Source organism: Nomascus leucogenys, chromosome 4 (genome assembly GCF_006542625.1).
Source record: "Nomascus leucogenys isolate Asia chromosome 4, Asia_NLE_v1, whole genome shotgun sequence".
Taxonomy (NCBI): domain Eukaryota; kingdom Metazoa; phylum Chordata; class Mammalia; order Primates; family Hylobatidae; genus Nomascus; species Nomascus leucogenys.
In genome coordinates, this window is record NC_044384.1 from 107238292 (window position 1) to 107256529 (window position 18238).

At 35.9% G+C, this 18238-nt stretch overlaps 1 protein-coding gene across 1 annotated transcript in view; it reads right to left on the reverse strand.

Annotated features, from left to right (window-relative positions):
• The window catches only part of TOPAZ1 (testis and ovary specific PAZ domain containing 1), an 89146-nt gene that overhangs the window by 35336 nt on the left and 35572 nt on the right, over positions 1-18238 (reverse strand). The window contains exons 9-12 of the mRNA XM_003256938.2: positions 13997-14060; positions 8539-8690; positions 8241-8333; positions 5189-5304 (exon numbers count right to left, since the gene is read on the reverse strand). Coding sequence (XP_003256986.2) covers positions 5189-5304; positions 8241-8333; positions 8539-8690; positions 13997-14060 — 425 coding nt within the window. The remainder of the gene's footprint in view (positions 1-5188; positions 5305-8240; positions 8334-8538; positions 8691-13996; positions 14061-18238) is intronic.

The window sequence follows — 18238 nt, forward strand, 5'->3', positions numbered from 1 at the left end:
CTATTATATCTCCATTGTTGATTTCCAGTTTGATTCCATTACAGTCAAATAATATACTCTGTATAGTTTTAATTGTTTTAAATTTTTTGAGGTTTATGATCCAGGATATGGTCTACCTTGGTGAATGTTCCATAGATGCTTGAAAAGAATATGTATTCTGCTGTTTTGGGGTACAGTGTTCTATAAATGTCTATTAAACCCTGTTGATTGATGGAGGTGTTTAGTTCTATATCCTTGCTGATTTCCCAGTATTTCTATCAATTATTGAGAGAGGGATATTGAAGTCCCCGACTATAATTATAGAATCATCCATTTCTCCTTTCAATTCTATAATTTTGTTTCATGTATTCTGAAGCTGTTTTTTGGTGCATATACTTTATAATTGCTATGTCTTCTTGGCGTATTGATCATCTTATTATGTAGTGTCCCTCTTTGTACCTGTAGTTTTCTTTGCTCTGAAGTCTATTTAATTCATTATTCATATAATCACTCATGCTCCTTTTAAAACTAATGTTTGCACGGTATATTGTTTCAACTACCTGTATCCTTATAATGGAAGTTAATTTCTTGTCAAGGGCATATAGTTATACTTTTACATATATTCTGCCAACTGCAATCCTTTAATTATTGTATTTAGAACATTTATACAAACAGTATATCTTGGATATCACTCTAAATAAATTCATAGTGAAATTCTTCACTTTTTAATGGCTGCAAAGGACTTCATTGTGTGGATATACTATATTATTCATCTACTGTATTGGTATTTAGATTGTTCCTAATATTTTGCAAGTATAAACAATGCTGCAATGAATAACCTTGGGTGTGCATATGTTTGTATTGATAGAGGTGTGTTTTCAGGGTACATTTGTAGAATTGGGATTGCTGAGTCAAAAGTAAGTGCACTAGAGCAACAACTAAAAAATATATATATACAAAGAGAGATACTCAAAAACTATAGTTAATCAGAATGGAATTCTAAAAAATGTTCAAGTAATCTCCACAGGAAAATAGAAAAAGGGAAAACAGGAGATAAACAAAAAGTAACTAATAAAGTTGCAGACTTAAGCTCCAACATTTCAAACTCACTTTAAATGTGAAAGTTTTAAAATAATCGCTGAATGTTAAGAAATTTCCTAGGTTATAGGCACATATAAATTCTCACTAATGTCCTGAATATAAATGTTAAAATTCTTTCTAGCAGCCTTATCTTCTGTGAAAGTCTTTCAAATGAACTCTAAACTAGCTAATTAAAAATATAATCAAAATCAAAATATAAATGTACATTAAAATTCACTTGACTATTTTGGGATGCTGAAGCAGGCAGATCACTTGAGCCCAGGAGTTCGAGACCAGACTGGGCAACATGTTGAAATCCTACCTCTGAAAAAACTACAAAAAAAATTAGCTAGGGCATGGTGGCACGTGCCTGTAGTCCCAGAGAGTTGGGGGGCTAAGGTAGGAGAATTGCTTGAGCTCGAGAGGTTGAGGCTGCAGTGAGCCATGAGCCATGATTCCACCACTGCACTCCAGCTTGGGAGACAGACGGAGATACTGTCTCAAAGAAAAAAAATAATTGCCTAGTGTAGAATAGGGTGATTATTTCAAAGAGTCAAGAAAATTCAAGTATAAAATAATATACTATTTTTTTTCTTTTGCCTTGGAGCTGGGTTCACATGCTCAATTATGATCTAAACTCCTTAACTATCCAGTTATTATCCTACTCTCTCAAAACTCTCTCCATCATCAAATAGGTCACCAATGTTAGTACCTCTTAAAGAATACTATATACAGTCATCGTTTGATGTGTATATGTCTTTTTTTTTTTTTTTTTTGAGACAGAGTCTTGCTCTGTCATCCAGGCTGGAGTGCAGTGGCACGATCTTGGCTCACTGCCACCTCTGCTTTCCAGATTCAAGTGATTCTCCCACCTCAGCCTCCTGAGTAGCTGGGATTACAGGCATGCACCACTACACTCGGCTGATTTTTCTATTTTTTGTAGAGATGAGGTTTCACATGTTGGCCAGGCTAGTCTCAAACTCCCAACCTCAGGTGATCCACCTGCCTCAGCCTCCAAAAGTGCTGGGATTACAGGCATGAGCCACTGTACCCGGCTGGGGATATGTTCTCAGAAATGTGTCTTTATGTGATTTCATCTTTGTGTAATCATCATAAGGGTGTACTTACACAAACCTAGATGGTACAGCCTACTATTCACCTAGGCTATATGATATAGCCTATTGTTCCTAGGCTACCAACCTGCACAGCATGTTATTGTACTGAATACTGCAGGCAACTGTAACACAAACTGTAGACTTTACAAATATTATATACTTAGGCTACACTTAATTTAGAAAAAAAATTTTTCTTTCTTCAATATTAACTTTAACTTACTGTAACTTTACAAATTGTTTTTAAACTTTGACTCTTTTGTAATAACACCCAGCTTAAAACAGAAACACACTGTATATCTGTACAAAAGCATGCTCTCTATATCCTTATTCTATAAACATTTTTCTATTTTTGAAAATTTTTATTTTTATGTTTTTACTTTGTAAACTGTTTTGTTAAAAACTAAGACACAAATACATGCATTAGCCTTGGCCTACAGAGAACAAGGATGATCAATATCCTGTCTTCCACCTCCACACCTTACCTCCCTGGAAGGTCTATGGGTCAATCACATGTATGGAGCTGTCATCTCCTATGATAATAATGCCTACTTCTGGAATACCTTCTGGAGGACCTACCTGAATCGGTTTTACACTTAACTTTAAAAAAATATAAGTAGGAGTACACTCTAAAGTAATAATAAAGTACAGTAAATACATAGACCAGTAACACTAATTTATTATCATTATCAAATATTATGTACTGTACATAGTTGTATGTGCTATACTTTTATATGATTGGCAGCGCAGTAAGTTTGTTTACACTAGTATCACTACAAACATGTGAGTAGTGCATTGTGCTCTGACATTATAACAGCTAAGATGTCACTAGGAGATAGGAATTTTTCAGCTCCATTATAATTTTATGGGATCACCATGGTATATGTGGTCCATCATTAACCAAAACATCATTATGGGGCACATAACTGTAATGGTTTGAAGTGGGAGCACAGAAAGGGGCAGAGGGTATAGAGATACAGTTTTCAAAGTTATATACTGTAAAATAGACTAAAAATATTCATGATTGTGTTGCTTATGTTTGAAAGCACAATAGGGCAACTACAGTTAACAAAAATATACAGCATATTTCAAATAACCAGAAGAGAAGCTCTGGAATGTCCCTAATACAAAGAAATGATAAATGTTTGAGGTGATGAATATCCCAGTTACCCTGATTTTGTCATTATACATCGTATACATGTATCGTTAAAACTCATGTACTCTGTAAACATATACAACTATTACGCATCAATAAAAAAAGTGAAAAGCTGGATTGTTCTGGGGTCTTCCTATATACTAACAGGGTCTGCTGTCAATCATTGCATGAAGGGTGAAGTTTAGTAGCTATTCAGGGCACCAGATACTGCTATTCTCTTGAGCCTTGATGCATACACTTTCCCTGTGCCAATTGCTACTGAATCTGGTGGGAGATTAACATCTGTTAGTCATGTGAGCTCTCTGCCATAGCTGCCACTGCCCAAAATGGGAAAAGTTTTTCACACATCACTCTGGGGAAGAATGAACTCAATGACTGGAAGACAACATCAATGCACCCTACTTAAAAACAAATTGGACTCCAGAACTATATGCTGGATGAATTATACTTTTCTTACAAAAATTTGTTTCCTAGGTAGTCCCCAAAATCTATTTAGCCTAAACAGTGTTACAATTTTCATGGAAAACATGAATATTGTTAATTATCAGTAATTAAATTAAAAAATCATAGAACTTGGAAAACTCAAATTAATTTCAATGCTAGTGATTGAAGGGAAGTAGTACTACTTAGAGCTGCAATTCTTTTAACTGCACCGAGGCATCTAGGGCACAATGGCAAACTCCCCAGGACACCATAGGTTATTTTAAGTTTGTTAAATAAGCCTATGTTAAGGCTGACATCTGTCAGACACTGAACAAATTACTACTATTAACTTGTTTGGACCTAACCAGTTAATAAATGGGACAGTTAACGTCTTTCTTTTGGCCTAGGGACACAGAACAAAGAAAGTTGGGGAACCTCTGCATTAGAGGATAATGAGAAATGAGATAAAAATAGCGATGGAAGCTCCATATTGGAGATTTCTGGGCATTCTGAAGGATTTCAGTAGTTGATTTGCTCTTTATCAAATCTAATTACATTAAAAAAGTTATGATTCATTTAAACACATAATTTATATCTTTTTTTCTATGTATGTTATGCTTTAATTTTTTTTTTAAGTCATGGCTTTCCTTTTTCTTGGTATAAGTATATTATGGTACTACTTGTATAATTGTGAGAGTTTTTTTTCAGTTTTTATTTATTTTTGAGATGGAGTCTCACTCTGTTGCCCAGGCAGTGGTGCGATCTCGGCTCACTGCAACCTCCGCCTCCCAGATTCAAGTGATTCTCCTGCCTCAGTCTCCTGAGTAGCTGGGATTACAGGCACGCACTACCATGCTGAGCTAATTTTTGTATTTTTAGTAGAGACGGGGTTTCACCATGTTGGTCAGGATGGTCTTGAACTCCTGACCTTGTGATCCGCCCGCCTCGGCCTTGCAAAGTGCTGGGATTACAGGCGTGAGCCACAGCGGCCTGGCTTTTTTTTTGTTTTTTTTTTTAAAGGTCTTTGGAGGCCCACAAGCTGAATAGAGAAAGTAAATAAGGGAGGGGCACTAAAGTATTTTATTAAGCTAAGAACAAAAAATGAGTCAAATAGAAAAAAGAATTAAGGTAATTTGTACACATATAAGAGAGTACATTAGGTGTAATTAAGTGGTGAAACAGAAGATAAAAGACACTCTTTTTACATTTGATGAGCAGGACATTGAGAGGAAATGAAGTACTAAGAAAAATAAGGTGAGGCTGGCCACAGGCAGCTTGACTAAAGTAGGTCATAGCCAAGAGACGGGAGAAGGGTTTATGACAGGCTACTATCTAAATGTTTGGGCATACAAACAGTTATTAGAGCTTTGCCTTCAGCTTTTGTAAGTCCCCACCAAGACACATATATTTTGGCTTAAATAATAATGATTTTTCTCACCTGGATTTCATTTCCAGAACTGCAGTTATTTCTTGTTTGGAAGCTTGTACTTGGTATAAAAGCTTAACAATATAGTTAAAGTGCTCTGGGTCAAGCACCATCCCGGCTTCAACAAGCTGTAGAAGAGAAAAGAAAGAGTGGTTATTCTTATAAAAATGTGACAGAATTGAGGAGCCAATGTGTGTGAAACAACTAAGACACTGGAAGAAGTGAAACATGGAGACAAGTGGAATAAAACTCATTTTAAAAAATGGAGGCACAGAACTACAAAAAGATATCCTAAGAATTTAAAGCAAAAATGAAAATATTAAGTTTTTGAATTTTCTTCCTGTTCTCTAAGTTATCTCAACCACTTTATCATATATACCTCTTATTTAGTACTCAGTCTGTCTTCTAGTCTAGGACTGGTATTCATACCTCATCCCTGATTATAAACTTCCTGAGAAGTATTGTTCCTGTGCCTCACATAGGGCCATGGCCAGAGAAGAATCAGTGATTCCTTGATAACTTAATCACTCAGGTGGACCAACTGCCCACATGTAACATAGCACTTAATTAAAAAAAAATCAATTCAAAGGCTTTATCCGTCATTCACATATGACTCATTTCCTGTCTTCTTCATGAGCCTCAACTCTAATGAAGAGAACCAACAAGGGAATATCTGGATACTTCTAGTGTGAGAATAGATGAATGAGAGGCAGGCCTTTTCTGACAGCTCTTCTACATGACATTATCCTGGAAAAGTGGGAAGGTACAAGGTTGTGAGCTGGCAGTCTTATTAGTTGCCCCAGCTCAAATGATCCTCTTGACCTTAGTTCAAAGGTATAATGACTAGGACCTCCAATACCCCCATAATACCTCAAAGGTATTATGATGACTAGCTACCCTGGACAAGGATTTAGAGAGTTAAGAATGACTCAACTGAGTGGTGTTTGAAATTCTCTGAGCAATATTTTTGCTGATAATTTTATATAGTTCTATTCTGGTTTTCAGAAAAATTCCCCTTTTAAGAAATTACTTAAATATCAAAATATATTTTGAATGTTTGGGAGAATGTATGCTTTGTCTCCAGTATAGATCTGAAGGGAGTACTAGGAAATAAGAAATTGGGGTAGGATAACAAAACAATATCAGGGGTAAGTGGAGAAGCTACCTGTTTCAAGGTATAATGTGAGATGCTGTAATTTGGCTACTAGAACTTACAATTATATATTTTGAGATAGAACTTCTTTTAGTGAAGGATAATAGTAACAAGCTGCTGAGAGATTTTCCCCACCTTTGAACTCCAAGGAAAATTGTCTCAAATTTAGTGGTACTCGGCCCCCTTTGAATGGGTCCTAGAAATGCTACCCTAAGACATGTTATTAAACAACTTTAACTAAAAATAGTTTTGGTAAGAAAATCCTGTAAAAATGACTGTTTAAAGCCTGTTCTAAAGATTAGGCTCTAATCCTTAGCTCTATTAGCTCCTCTGGATTCAAAGCATGCTCAATTTTATTTTAAAAGAGGAAAACAGCTCCTCTCCTAAACCTACCAATCCACTACCTTAACAAATAGTTTTCCAAACATCATGAAGTAAAGGAGGGGACATCATGATTTTTTTACTGTTACGCTCTATAACATTCGAAAGGGTCACTGGTGGTCTAACTGTATTCACTGACCTTGCAGTGACTTTTGACTAAATGAACAAGGCCAACTATAAACAAACCTGCGAGAGAACAAATCAGTTATCTGGTAACCGACAGGCTTTAAAAACTCTGCCCTTTAACACTGCTCAAAAACCAGGGTAAATATAAATTGTTTTGTAACAGACTAGGTAACAATCTAAGGCAGGACAAAAATAAGATGTTAATTATCTTTTCTCAGTGATATTTATGTTAAATACATGGAGTATGGTATACTGCTAGAATAAAGAGGAGGAAAAGCATCTTTCTCCATGATGATATTATGGTGTTATTACTGAACCCTGAAATACTCTTAACAGGGAAATTGGTACTGGTTTTAAACAACTTCCAGAAATGATGGCTCCATATTAGCCATGCAAAAATGAAAATCATTGTCTTTGTTAGATATTCTCCACTAAGGGTAATTTTATTTAGACAGTCACTGGGGGGTACATTTTGCAGAAAGCCAAGTTATTCAGTATCAGACAATTTATGGAATCCTTACTGAGATTTTCTACAACCTCTGTGGGTTATCAGTAACTTTTTTTTTTTGAGATGGAGTTTTGCCCTGTTGCCTAGGCTATGGCGCAATCTTGGCTCACTGCAACCTCCGCCTCCCAGATTCAAGCAATTCTCCTGCCTCAGCCTCCCGAGTAGCTGGGATTACAGGCATGTGCCACCATGCCCGTCTAATTTTTTGTGTGTTTTTAGTAGAGATGGGGTTTCACCATGTTGGTCAGGCTGGTCTTGAATTCCTGAAACTGTGATCTGCCTGCCTCAGCCTCCCAAAGTGTGGGGATTACAGGCATGAGCCACCGCGCCTGGCAATCAGTAACTTTTGATTCCAAACATTTCTAGGCAAGCAATTGTCAAGTTTTGTAATGTGAAATCTGAGGTATTCACTCAAATATCTGTTCTTCTGCTTGAGTTCTTTCAATGTTGCTTCTGAAAGAAAACTGTCAGTTTTCCTATCAGGCCTATTCTGAAGTAGACGATTGAGTAGTATCAAATATTAGGAAGTATTTAACAAGAGTTGAATTTTATATTTTTGTAAGTCTTTTCTGGTTTGTTTATTTCTGTTGTAAATGATCTCAATTCTTTTAGAGAAAGAAAATTTTATTTAATCATCCTTATGGAGTAGAGACGAAGACAATTCATACATCAAAAAGCAATAATCTGAGTGTCTAAAACTATTTAAGAGGAAGGCTTATCAGCCACTGGAGTCTTTTTTTATAAACCCTATTTCAAGAGAAAAAGAATACTTCTGGAAATAGAATTCTTTGGCATCCAGAATGTGAATAAAAGGCAGCTCAAGGGTACCCCCTATGGAAACAATTATTTTCTTGGTTACTCGCCATCAGAGAATAAAAGAGAAAATAAAACCATACCTTGCAAAAGATATCAATTAAAGCAGGTACAGCATTCCTTAATTTCATAGTTGCCACATGCTCAAATATGTTTAGTAATATTTTCAGAGAAGGCTGGATAAAACAAAAAAATTACACTCATTTTCAGATCTTCTTTTAGTACACCTTAAATTTCTCAAATTCATTTATGTTGAAAAACACAAGTGGCTTCTAGGAAGTTTCAACAAATACAGAAATTCAACTGCTAAGTTCAAACAATGAATATGACAGAGAAATTAACATAAAATATTAAAATAACATATATTTTCAGGCTACTTACCAGTATTTTAACCATTATGCTGAGGTTCACTATCTGAAATACTTCTTTCAACAAACAATGTTTGAGTAAAGAATTTAGAAGGTCATTTAGCACTTGTAAATCAAAGTATACACCTGGGGGAAACTTTCTGTAGTACTCCATAAATATGTTTACTGAAAATGAAAATATATATACTAAAGTCATTTGCTGCTTCAGATATCCGTATTTCTTAAAGTTGATAATTTTTCTATATATAAAGATAAAATAATATGAATTCAATGTAAATTCTTGAAAGGTACAGTTCTAGTATTAGAAATAGTGGATAAAAATTAAAGCAAAAGTCAAAATGGAAATAATATTTGAAGTCAACCAAGCATGTTCAGCATGGAGTAACTCATGTGCTACCTGCAAAGAATAGGTCCAAATTGCCATTCCCATACATCATAGTGTCAATACGAACTCCTAGAGAGTCAAGCTCCCAGGCAGTCTTGAGGCAGTAGCCTTGGTACATATGTGAGGTTGTATAGTTTGGTGATGGATGCAGACTGTTTTGACACGTACCCATTCTTGTTGCTTTAAACCCACCAACATGTTGACATTATTTTTAACTTCTCCCTGCCTTGTCATGGATGGGGATATTTTTTATTTCAGTTTGTGATTGTGGAACATTCTACTAAAAATTACAACAATGCTGATTAGTTTTCTTTGAGGAAGTACTTCCTTCATGCCCATCCAAATCCTTAATTTTCTATGTAACATGATGTTTCCAATTTTTCCCCGTTAATTTTACTAAAATTATTTACATTGGGATTCTTTCATTGATCATTTTTTTTCTTCATTCCAAAATTTCCCAGGTTAAAATCTATATACCTTAACTGCCTTAGTAAAAATACTTTTGGTTTTATTTTGTGTTAATTATTTCTATTAGAAATATTTATTACTAGCTGGATTACCTGGTATTGTTTAGGAAAGCCAGTAGCTACTGACAAAGTTCAGTGGCACAAGTGAAAAATTAATGTTAAAGTTTTAATAATTTTTAAAACTTTAATAATATGGTATAACAATATTCAAATTTCTTGTAAAGCTTTTTTATATACTACAATTATTTTCCCTGGACACATACAGATAAATTCTTGCTGCTATACTTTTGGCAGTATTTATATAGTCACCTATATAATAAGCTGATCAACTGATAAAACAGTAAACTCAGTGTTATTATAGCTTATTAATAAAACTGAAATTGCAGACATTCAAAAAGGTGCAGTTAGTCTATGTTAGCCAGTGTGTAAATAGTCCACTAATTGACATGCAACCTTCCTCCTTTTTGTCATTAAGTTATTTATTTTTTTGAGACAGGGTATCGCTCTGTCACCCAGGCTGGAGTGCAGTGGCATGATCTCGGGTCACTGCAACCTCTGCCTTCCAGGTTCAAGTAACTCTCCTGCCTCAGTCTCCCGAGTAGCTGGGATTACAAGCGTGCACCACCAAATCTGGCTAGTTTTTTTTTTTGCATTTTTAGTAGAGACGGCATTTCACCATGTGGGCCAGGCTGGTCTTGAACTTCTGACCTCAGGTGATCTGCCCACCCTGGCCTCCCAAAGTGCTAGAATTATAGGAACGAGCCACCGCATCTGGCCTCATTAAGATATTTTAAAACTGTTAATATATTTTCTGCATTGAAAATAATGATCCTCTCGGCTGGGTGTGGTGGCTCACGCCTGTAATTCCAGCACTTTGGGAGGCTGAGGTGGGCGGATCACCTGAGGTCAAGAGTTCGAGACCAGCCTGGCCAATGTGGTGAAACCTTGTCTCTGCTAAAAATACAAAAATTAGCGGGGCATGGTGGCACAGGCCTATAGTCACAGCTACCCAGGGAGACTGAGGCAAGAGAATTGCTTGAACCCAGGAGGAGGAGGTTGCAGTGAGCCAAGATCGTGCCACTGCACTCCAGCCTGGGAGACAGGCGGAGACTCCGTCTCAAAAAATCAAAACAAATAATGATACCTTCTTGTTAAACTGTTGGGTGGAAACTGTCTGAACATTTTAATACATTTTGACACAAACTGCTGTATCGTCTTTTATTTTATTTATTTATTTTTGAGACATGGTCTTGCTCTGTCACCCAGGGCTGGAGTGCAGTGTTGTGATCTCGGCTCACTGCAACCTCTGCCTCCTGGGCTCAAGCGATCTTCCCACCTCAGCCTCCCAAGTAACTGGGACTATAGGTATGCTCCACCATGCCTGGCTAATTTTTAAAATTTATTTTTATAGAGATGGGGTTTCGCCATTTTGCCCTGGGCTCAAGCAATCCACCCACCTCAGGCTCCCAGAGTGCTGAGATTACAGATGTGAGCCACTGCACTCGGCCTACATTGCTTTTTAAAAAGGTTTGTCAATTCATAATGCTACTTTACCAATTACTCACCACAATCAGGTACTTTTACTCCTTTCTTTGGTTAGGAATGCATAATTCTAGTGAATCATTAACCACTGGATTTTCCTCTTGAAATGTTTCTAATTTTCACAAGAAGAAACAATATTCATGTCTTTCTAAATAGCTGATTGGACTCATTATTCTTATATATTGGAATATTTTTGTATATTACCAGTGGTAAATCTAAAATATTGAAGATAATAGCTTTTTAGTTCAAATTTATGTGATCAAATTTATATCTTCTATACTCCCTTTGATTACTTTAAACCACAGAAATCGTCATCTTTCTAAAAACCTGATTTAAAAGAAAAGACTTTTTCTACTGAATTGTTAACTGCTATACTTCATTGATTCATTCTGGTATATGCTAAATAGCAGTTGTTTTAAAATGTTTTTGGCCATAAAACTTCTGGAAAGGGAAATTTTATGTGGAAATTCAAATATAAAACAGATAAAACAGGACCTATAGTTTTACTCTTAGGTATATACCCGAAAGAACTGAAAGCAAGGACTCAAGTAGATACTTGTATGTCAAAGTTCACAGCAACATTACGCTAATACCCAAAAGGAGAAAACAACCCAAGCGTCCATCAACAGATGAATATATAAACAAAATGTGGTATATACATACAACAGGATATTATTCAGCCTTCAAAAGAAAGGAAATTCTGATACATGTTACAATATGGATAAACCTTGAGGACATTATGCTAAGTGAAATAATCCAGACACAAAAGGACAAATATTGTATAATTTTACTTATATGAAATACTTACAATAGACAAATTCATAGAGCCAGAAAGTAGATTAGAGGTTATCAAGGGCTGAGAATGAGGGTAGTGAGAAGTTATTGTTTAATGTGTACGGCATTTCTGTTTGGAATGAGAAATTTCTGGGAATGAATAATGGTGATGGTTACACAACACTGAATGTACTTAATATGCCAGTGAATTGTACACTTAAAAATGTTAAAAATGGTATATTTTATCACATACGTACTCCCAAAATGTCCGAGACAGACGGTGGAAATGTTCTAGATTAAAGGACGCTAAAGAGTCATGACAACTAAACGCACACCTGATCCTGGACTGGATCCTAAACTAGAGGGAAAAATGCTATAAAAGGCCATAATTGGGTCAAGTGACAAAATTTGAATATAAATAATAAATTAGACAAAACTACTGTAACTCATGTTAAATTTACTAATGTGGATAAATGTACCATGGTTATATAAAAGGATAGCCTGTTTTTCGGAAATATGCATTAAAGTATTTGGCGGTAAAGGGCCATGATGCGTGCAACTTAACTTCAAGAGGTTCAGGGAAAAACGTGTATGTGTATGGCCATGCACATATGTGCACATGTGTGTATACACAGACATATATGGAAGGAAGGAGAGAGGGAACAAATGAAAATGATAAAGGATATGACTATTGTTTGTATTTTTCTATTTTCACAGATTTTTGTAAATTTAAAATTTCTAAATAAAAACTTAAAATTTAAAAACTTCTCAAAAGAATTGTATGTGGAAATTCAAATATAAAATAGATAAATAAGAAACTATGGTTAAACAGGGGGTGGGGGGGTCCACTGACTCAGCTCCCTCCCCTTGCGCACCAAAATGGTTCCTGAGGCCTCTCTGTAGAGCCTGAGTAGCTAAATCCATAACTTATTTATACCAGTGGTATTCAGAGCCTCTTTAATTTGCTATCTAGTTATCTTATCATTCTTAAAGTGATTCCTCTTGTCTCAAATCCTATGGTCTTTCCAAACACTAAACCCCTCATATGTATCAGGTCTATTCTGAGCTATCTATTATTTCCCACTGATCTAAGTTCTTATTTTTACACCAAAAAATTTCCACAGGTTCTTGACAACTTTCTACATTTATTCTTTGCTACAGGCGCTTATTTTTGTTCTGTATTCATTGTTTTAAAGCAGAATTCAGATGTATTTTTCCTGTGACCATATTGGATCTTTATACAGTCAGACTTACATTTTTGGGAGTTTTGCATCTTTTTCATGATATCCTCTTTTCTTCCACATCTCATGTTATGGAATTATTTTTGGAATTTAAAAGTTCATCCATATCTAACCTATATAGCTTCTCCTCCTTGGCTATCAAAATCCCTCAGGTCACAAGTATATTCCCATATAGGTATCTATTACTTCACCTTAACTATTACTTCTTTGTTATAGTTATATTAAATTCAGACTAGCAATTCCGTTAGGTGTTTCCTCTAATCCTTGGGGAGATGGTATCACCAGCAAAACAAAACAATAAACCTGTCAGAGACTTTTTTTTTTTTAGCAGAATGAGATCTCAAGCAGAAATATATGAAGTGAAAGTGCTCTATTACCACATCTACTATGTGGCTTTGGTGGTTGTGTCAGGGTGACAAATATAAATAAATTAAGCATGGTGTCTGTCCTCTTGCAGCTCACTATTAGTATGGGGAGAAGGTGGCAAAGAATGGGATGGGGTGGTGGAATCAGATAAGGGCCTAATAGAGGAGGTAATCCTATTTCCTATGACCTAGCCTTGAAGGCCGAATAGCCTTTCCTTTGCCATGAGGAAATGGTATGGAACTAGAGGCATCCCTGACAGAGAGAAGTAGTAATAGTAGCCTTGAAGTTTGAAGACAGCCTGGCACGTATAGGGAACTGCACAGAACTCACTGGATGGTACACTGGCTACAAGCGGAAAATGTAAAAAGAGAAGAAGGATGAAGAAGTAGGAAAGAGTCAGCTTCTGAAAAATCCCTTTAGATAAAGACTAATTAACAATACCACTTTCTCCATCTTACACTTATAAATAAAATTTGTAAGTCATGAAAATATTAATGTGTAAGGGAATGACAGTGTTAGGTAGATTATCTTTTTTTATTAACCAAAATATCTCATTTATTTTCAACCCTTTCTTAGGCCAACAGAGCTACTCCTGGGTAAGGCATTCAGTTTTCAAACTTACAAATTATTGAATTTACTTTTAAACTATTTTCAAACAACACATTAATAGCTTCATACTAATTATTTGTTTCATACCTGCACGCTGTAGCAAACACAGTTCATTGATATTTATATATTTCTTAAACACATCCGTGCAAACCTGCAAATTCATGAAAAATGTAAAATTACCTTTTTTAAATATTCTGTAAGAACTACACACATTTCAATCCTATCTTTTTGCTTATATTGAAATTTTTAAATGATCTCAAAGGATTGGAATAAAAAAGCTGATGTTTGGTTAACTCACAGATTTGAAGTACATATTGAATTCATTACAAAAATCTTACGTTATTTTTTAAATAACCATTTCCTGGTGCAAGGATAAACACATTGACCAATGTATTAGAACACTGAGCCCAGAAACAGACCCACTCATATACAGTCAGCTGATTTATAACATGGTATCACTGTAGCGTAGTGGGGAAAAGATGGTCTTTTTGATAAATGGTAATGTGTCACCTGAAGATCCACATGGGAAAAAATTGTACCTTGATTCTCTTCTTACATCATAAACAAAAATCAATTCTAGCTGATTTAATTATGCAAAAGGTAAAACAAACTTTTAAAGGAAAAACATAGAACATCTTCATGATCTTGGCAAAGATCTTCAACAGGATGCAAAAAGTTAATACTACAAAAGAAAATGAAAAATTAGACTATAAAAATGAAGAAATTCTATTTCTTAAAAGATACTTTTAAGAGGGTGAAAAGGGGTTTCTGACTACCATAGCACTGCAGTGGGTAATAAATGCCTGAAGACCTGGCCTTGGACCAGCCATTTCAGTGGAGAACTGATGGAATGGTGAGCCAAATGGATGAATGCAGTTCAGTGGGATTTTGCTAGAAAGTAGAAGAAAATGCATTTGCTTAGTTTGTCTGTCTTATACAGAGAAAGAATCTCATCAGGATTAAAACCTACTAGTGGAGTTAGAGAGGCTCCCTAATACAGGGAAAGCGTAAATGAGAGACCCCCAGTGGTCCACACTCCGGCTGCAGACTCCTATAATCCTAGCCATGACAGAGTCCCTTGGCCCTTGTGGGTCCTGAGACTAACGTAGGGGGTTGCCTGGAAAAGCAATGCTCCAGAGAGGAAGAGCTCATGCTCAGTCTCCTAAGTAGCTGCTAAAAAAGCTGCTAATTAACAACACCCTGGTGCCATTTTGGGAGCCCAGCCCCCACAGATTGTAACCCTGCTCTGGGGCCCAATGGAAAATCCCTGGAGCCCCACTGACATTCCTGGCCTGCAGCTGCTGCTGCCAGGGCTAAGGTGGGAGCCAATAGCAGTGACTCAGCACCCCCACCAGAAAGATAGCTATACATTCTCACATGCCAGAAGGACAAATTCTACTGGTTGCAACCATCACTGCTGTGGGCTGCTAAAATAACTTTTGAAAAAGAAGAACAGGCTGGGTACAGTAGCTCACGCCTGTAATCTCAGCACCTGCCAAGGCGGGTAGATTACTTGAGTCTAGGAGTTCGAGACCGGCCTGGGCAACATGGTGAAACCTCAACTCTACTAAAAATAGAAACATTAGCTGGGCATGGTGACGTGCCTGTAGTCCCAGCTACTTGGGAGGCTGAGGTGGGAGGATCACCTGAGCCCAGGAGGCAGAAGTTGCAGTGAGCTGAGATCACACCACTGCACTCCAGCCTGGGCAACAGAGAAAGACCCTGTCTCAAAAAAAGAAAAGAAAAGAAAAGAAAGACAAGGAAAGGAAAGACAAGACAAGGAAAGGAAAGGAAAGGAAAGGAAAAAAAAAAGCATCTAGTCACTTATAAAGAAATCTCCATCAGACTAACAGTGGATTTCTCAGCAGAAACCTTACAGACCAGGAGAGAATAGGATGATATATCTAAAGTGTGCTAAAAGAAAATATGGATATTAATTGATATTATACTCAGCAAAGTTAGCCTTCATAAATAAAGAGAAATAAAGTCTTTCTCAGACAAGCAAAAGCTGAGGGAGTTCATCACCACTACATCAGCCCTACAAGAAATGCTTAAGGGAATCCTACACCTAGAAGTGAAAAGAATGATATCTACCATGATGCAAATATAAACACTACTGATAAAGCAGAGCATACAAACAAGAAAAAGAATCAAATGTTAGCACTACAGATAAGCAATAAGAGAGAAAGAAAGGAACAAAGGATATACAAAACCAGTTATCAATTAATAAGATGACAGGAATAAGCCCTCACACATCAATAATAACCTTGAATGTAAAGGAGTTAAACTTTCCACTTAAAAGATACAGATTGGCTAAATGGATTAAACAAACATGATCCAATGATATGCTACTTACCAGAAACTCATCTCACCTGTAAAGACACATAAAGATTGAAAGTAAAGGGATGGAAAAAGATATTCCACGCAAACAAAAGCCAAAAGCAAGCAGGAGCAGCTATACTTATCAGATAAAACAGACTTTAAGTAAAAAAAAACAAAAAAGATAAAGTCATTATTTAAAGACAAATGGATCAATTCAGCAACAGGATATAACAACTTAAAGCACATGCATCTATCAATGCAGCACCCAGACACATAAAGCATATATTATTAGATCTAAAGGGAGGGACAGATTCCAATACAATAATAGTTGGAGATTTAAACACCCTACTCTCAGCATTAGACAGAACATCTAGACAGAAAATTAACAAGGAAACATTAGATTTAAACTGCACATTAAATCAAAGGACCTAACAGACATTTACAGAACATTTCATCCAACAGCTACAGAACACACATTCTTCTCATCAGCACATGGAACATTTTTTAGACCATATGTTAGAATACAAAACGAATCAACAATTAAAAAAATCAAAATCATATCAAGTATCTTCTCAGATACAATAAACTAGAACTAGAAATGAATAACATGAGGAACTCTGGAAACTATGCAAATACATGTAAACTAAACAAACAACCTGCTCCTGAATGACCATCGGTTCAAGAAAGAAATTAAGAAGAAAATGCAAACATTTCTTGAAGCAAATGAGAAAACAAAATACCAAAATATGTGAGATATAGCAACAACTATTCTAAAAGGGAAGTTTATAGCATTAAATGCCTATGTTAAAAAAGTAGAAAGATTTCAAATAATCACTCTAACAATGCATCTCAAGAAACTAGAAAAGCAAGAACAAACCAAACCCAAAACTAGTAGAAGAAATAAGATCAGAGCAGGGCTGAACAAAATAGAGACAAAAAAAAAAGGAGGATCAACACAATGAAAAGTTGGTTTCTCAAAATGATAAACAAAATTGATAAACTGCTAGCTAAACTAACCAAGAAAAAGAAAAGACCCAAATAAACAAAATCTGAAATGAAAAAGCAGACTTTACAATGGATACCATGGAAATATAAAAAGATCATCAGAGACGATTATGAACAACTAACTATACATGAAAAAGTAGAAAATCTAGGGGAAATGGATAAATTCCTGGACACATACAACCTACTGAGATTGAATTAGGAAGAAACAGAAAACTTGAACAGACCAAAAACAAGTAATGAGATTGCATCAGGACCAGATGGCTTCACTACTGAATTCCAAACTTTTGAAGAACTAATACCAATTTTCCTCAAACCATTCCAAAAAATGGAAGAGAAAGGAATTGTCCCTAACTCATTCTGTGATGCCAGCATTACCCTGATAACAAAACCAGACAAGGCTACAACAACAACAGTAAAAACTATAGGTCAATACCCCTGATAAACTCAGACTCAAAAATTCTCAACAAAATATTAGCAAATGGAATCTAGCAGCACATAAAAAAAAATACATCATGATCAAGTGGGATTTATTCTAGGAATGTAAGTTTGGCACAACACACACAAATAAATAAACATGATATATCACATTAACAGAATGAAGGACAAAAACCATATGATCATCTCAATAAATGCAGACAAAGCACTTAATAAAATTCAATATCCGTTCATGATAAAAATCTCAATAAACTAGGCACAGGAGGAATATACCTCAATATAGTAAAGGCCATTGTATTATTAGGTCATTCTTGCATTGCTATAAATAAATATCTGAGACTGGGTAATTTATAAAGAAAAGATGTTTAATTGGCCCATAGTTCTGTAGGCTTTACGGAAAGCATGGTGCGGGCATCTGTTCAGCTTCTAGGGAGGCCTGAGGAAGTTTACAATCATGACAGAAGGTGAAGGTGGAGCAGGCACATCACATGGTGAAAGCAGGAACAAGAGAGCAAGAGAGAGTGGAGCGGAAGGTGCCACACACTTTTACATGACCAGATCTCATGA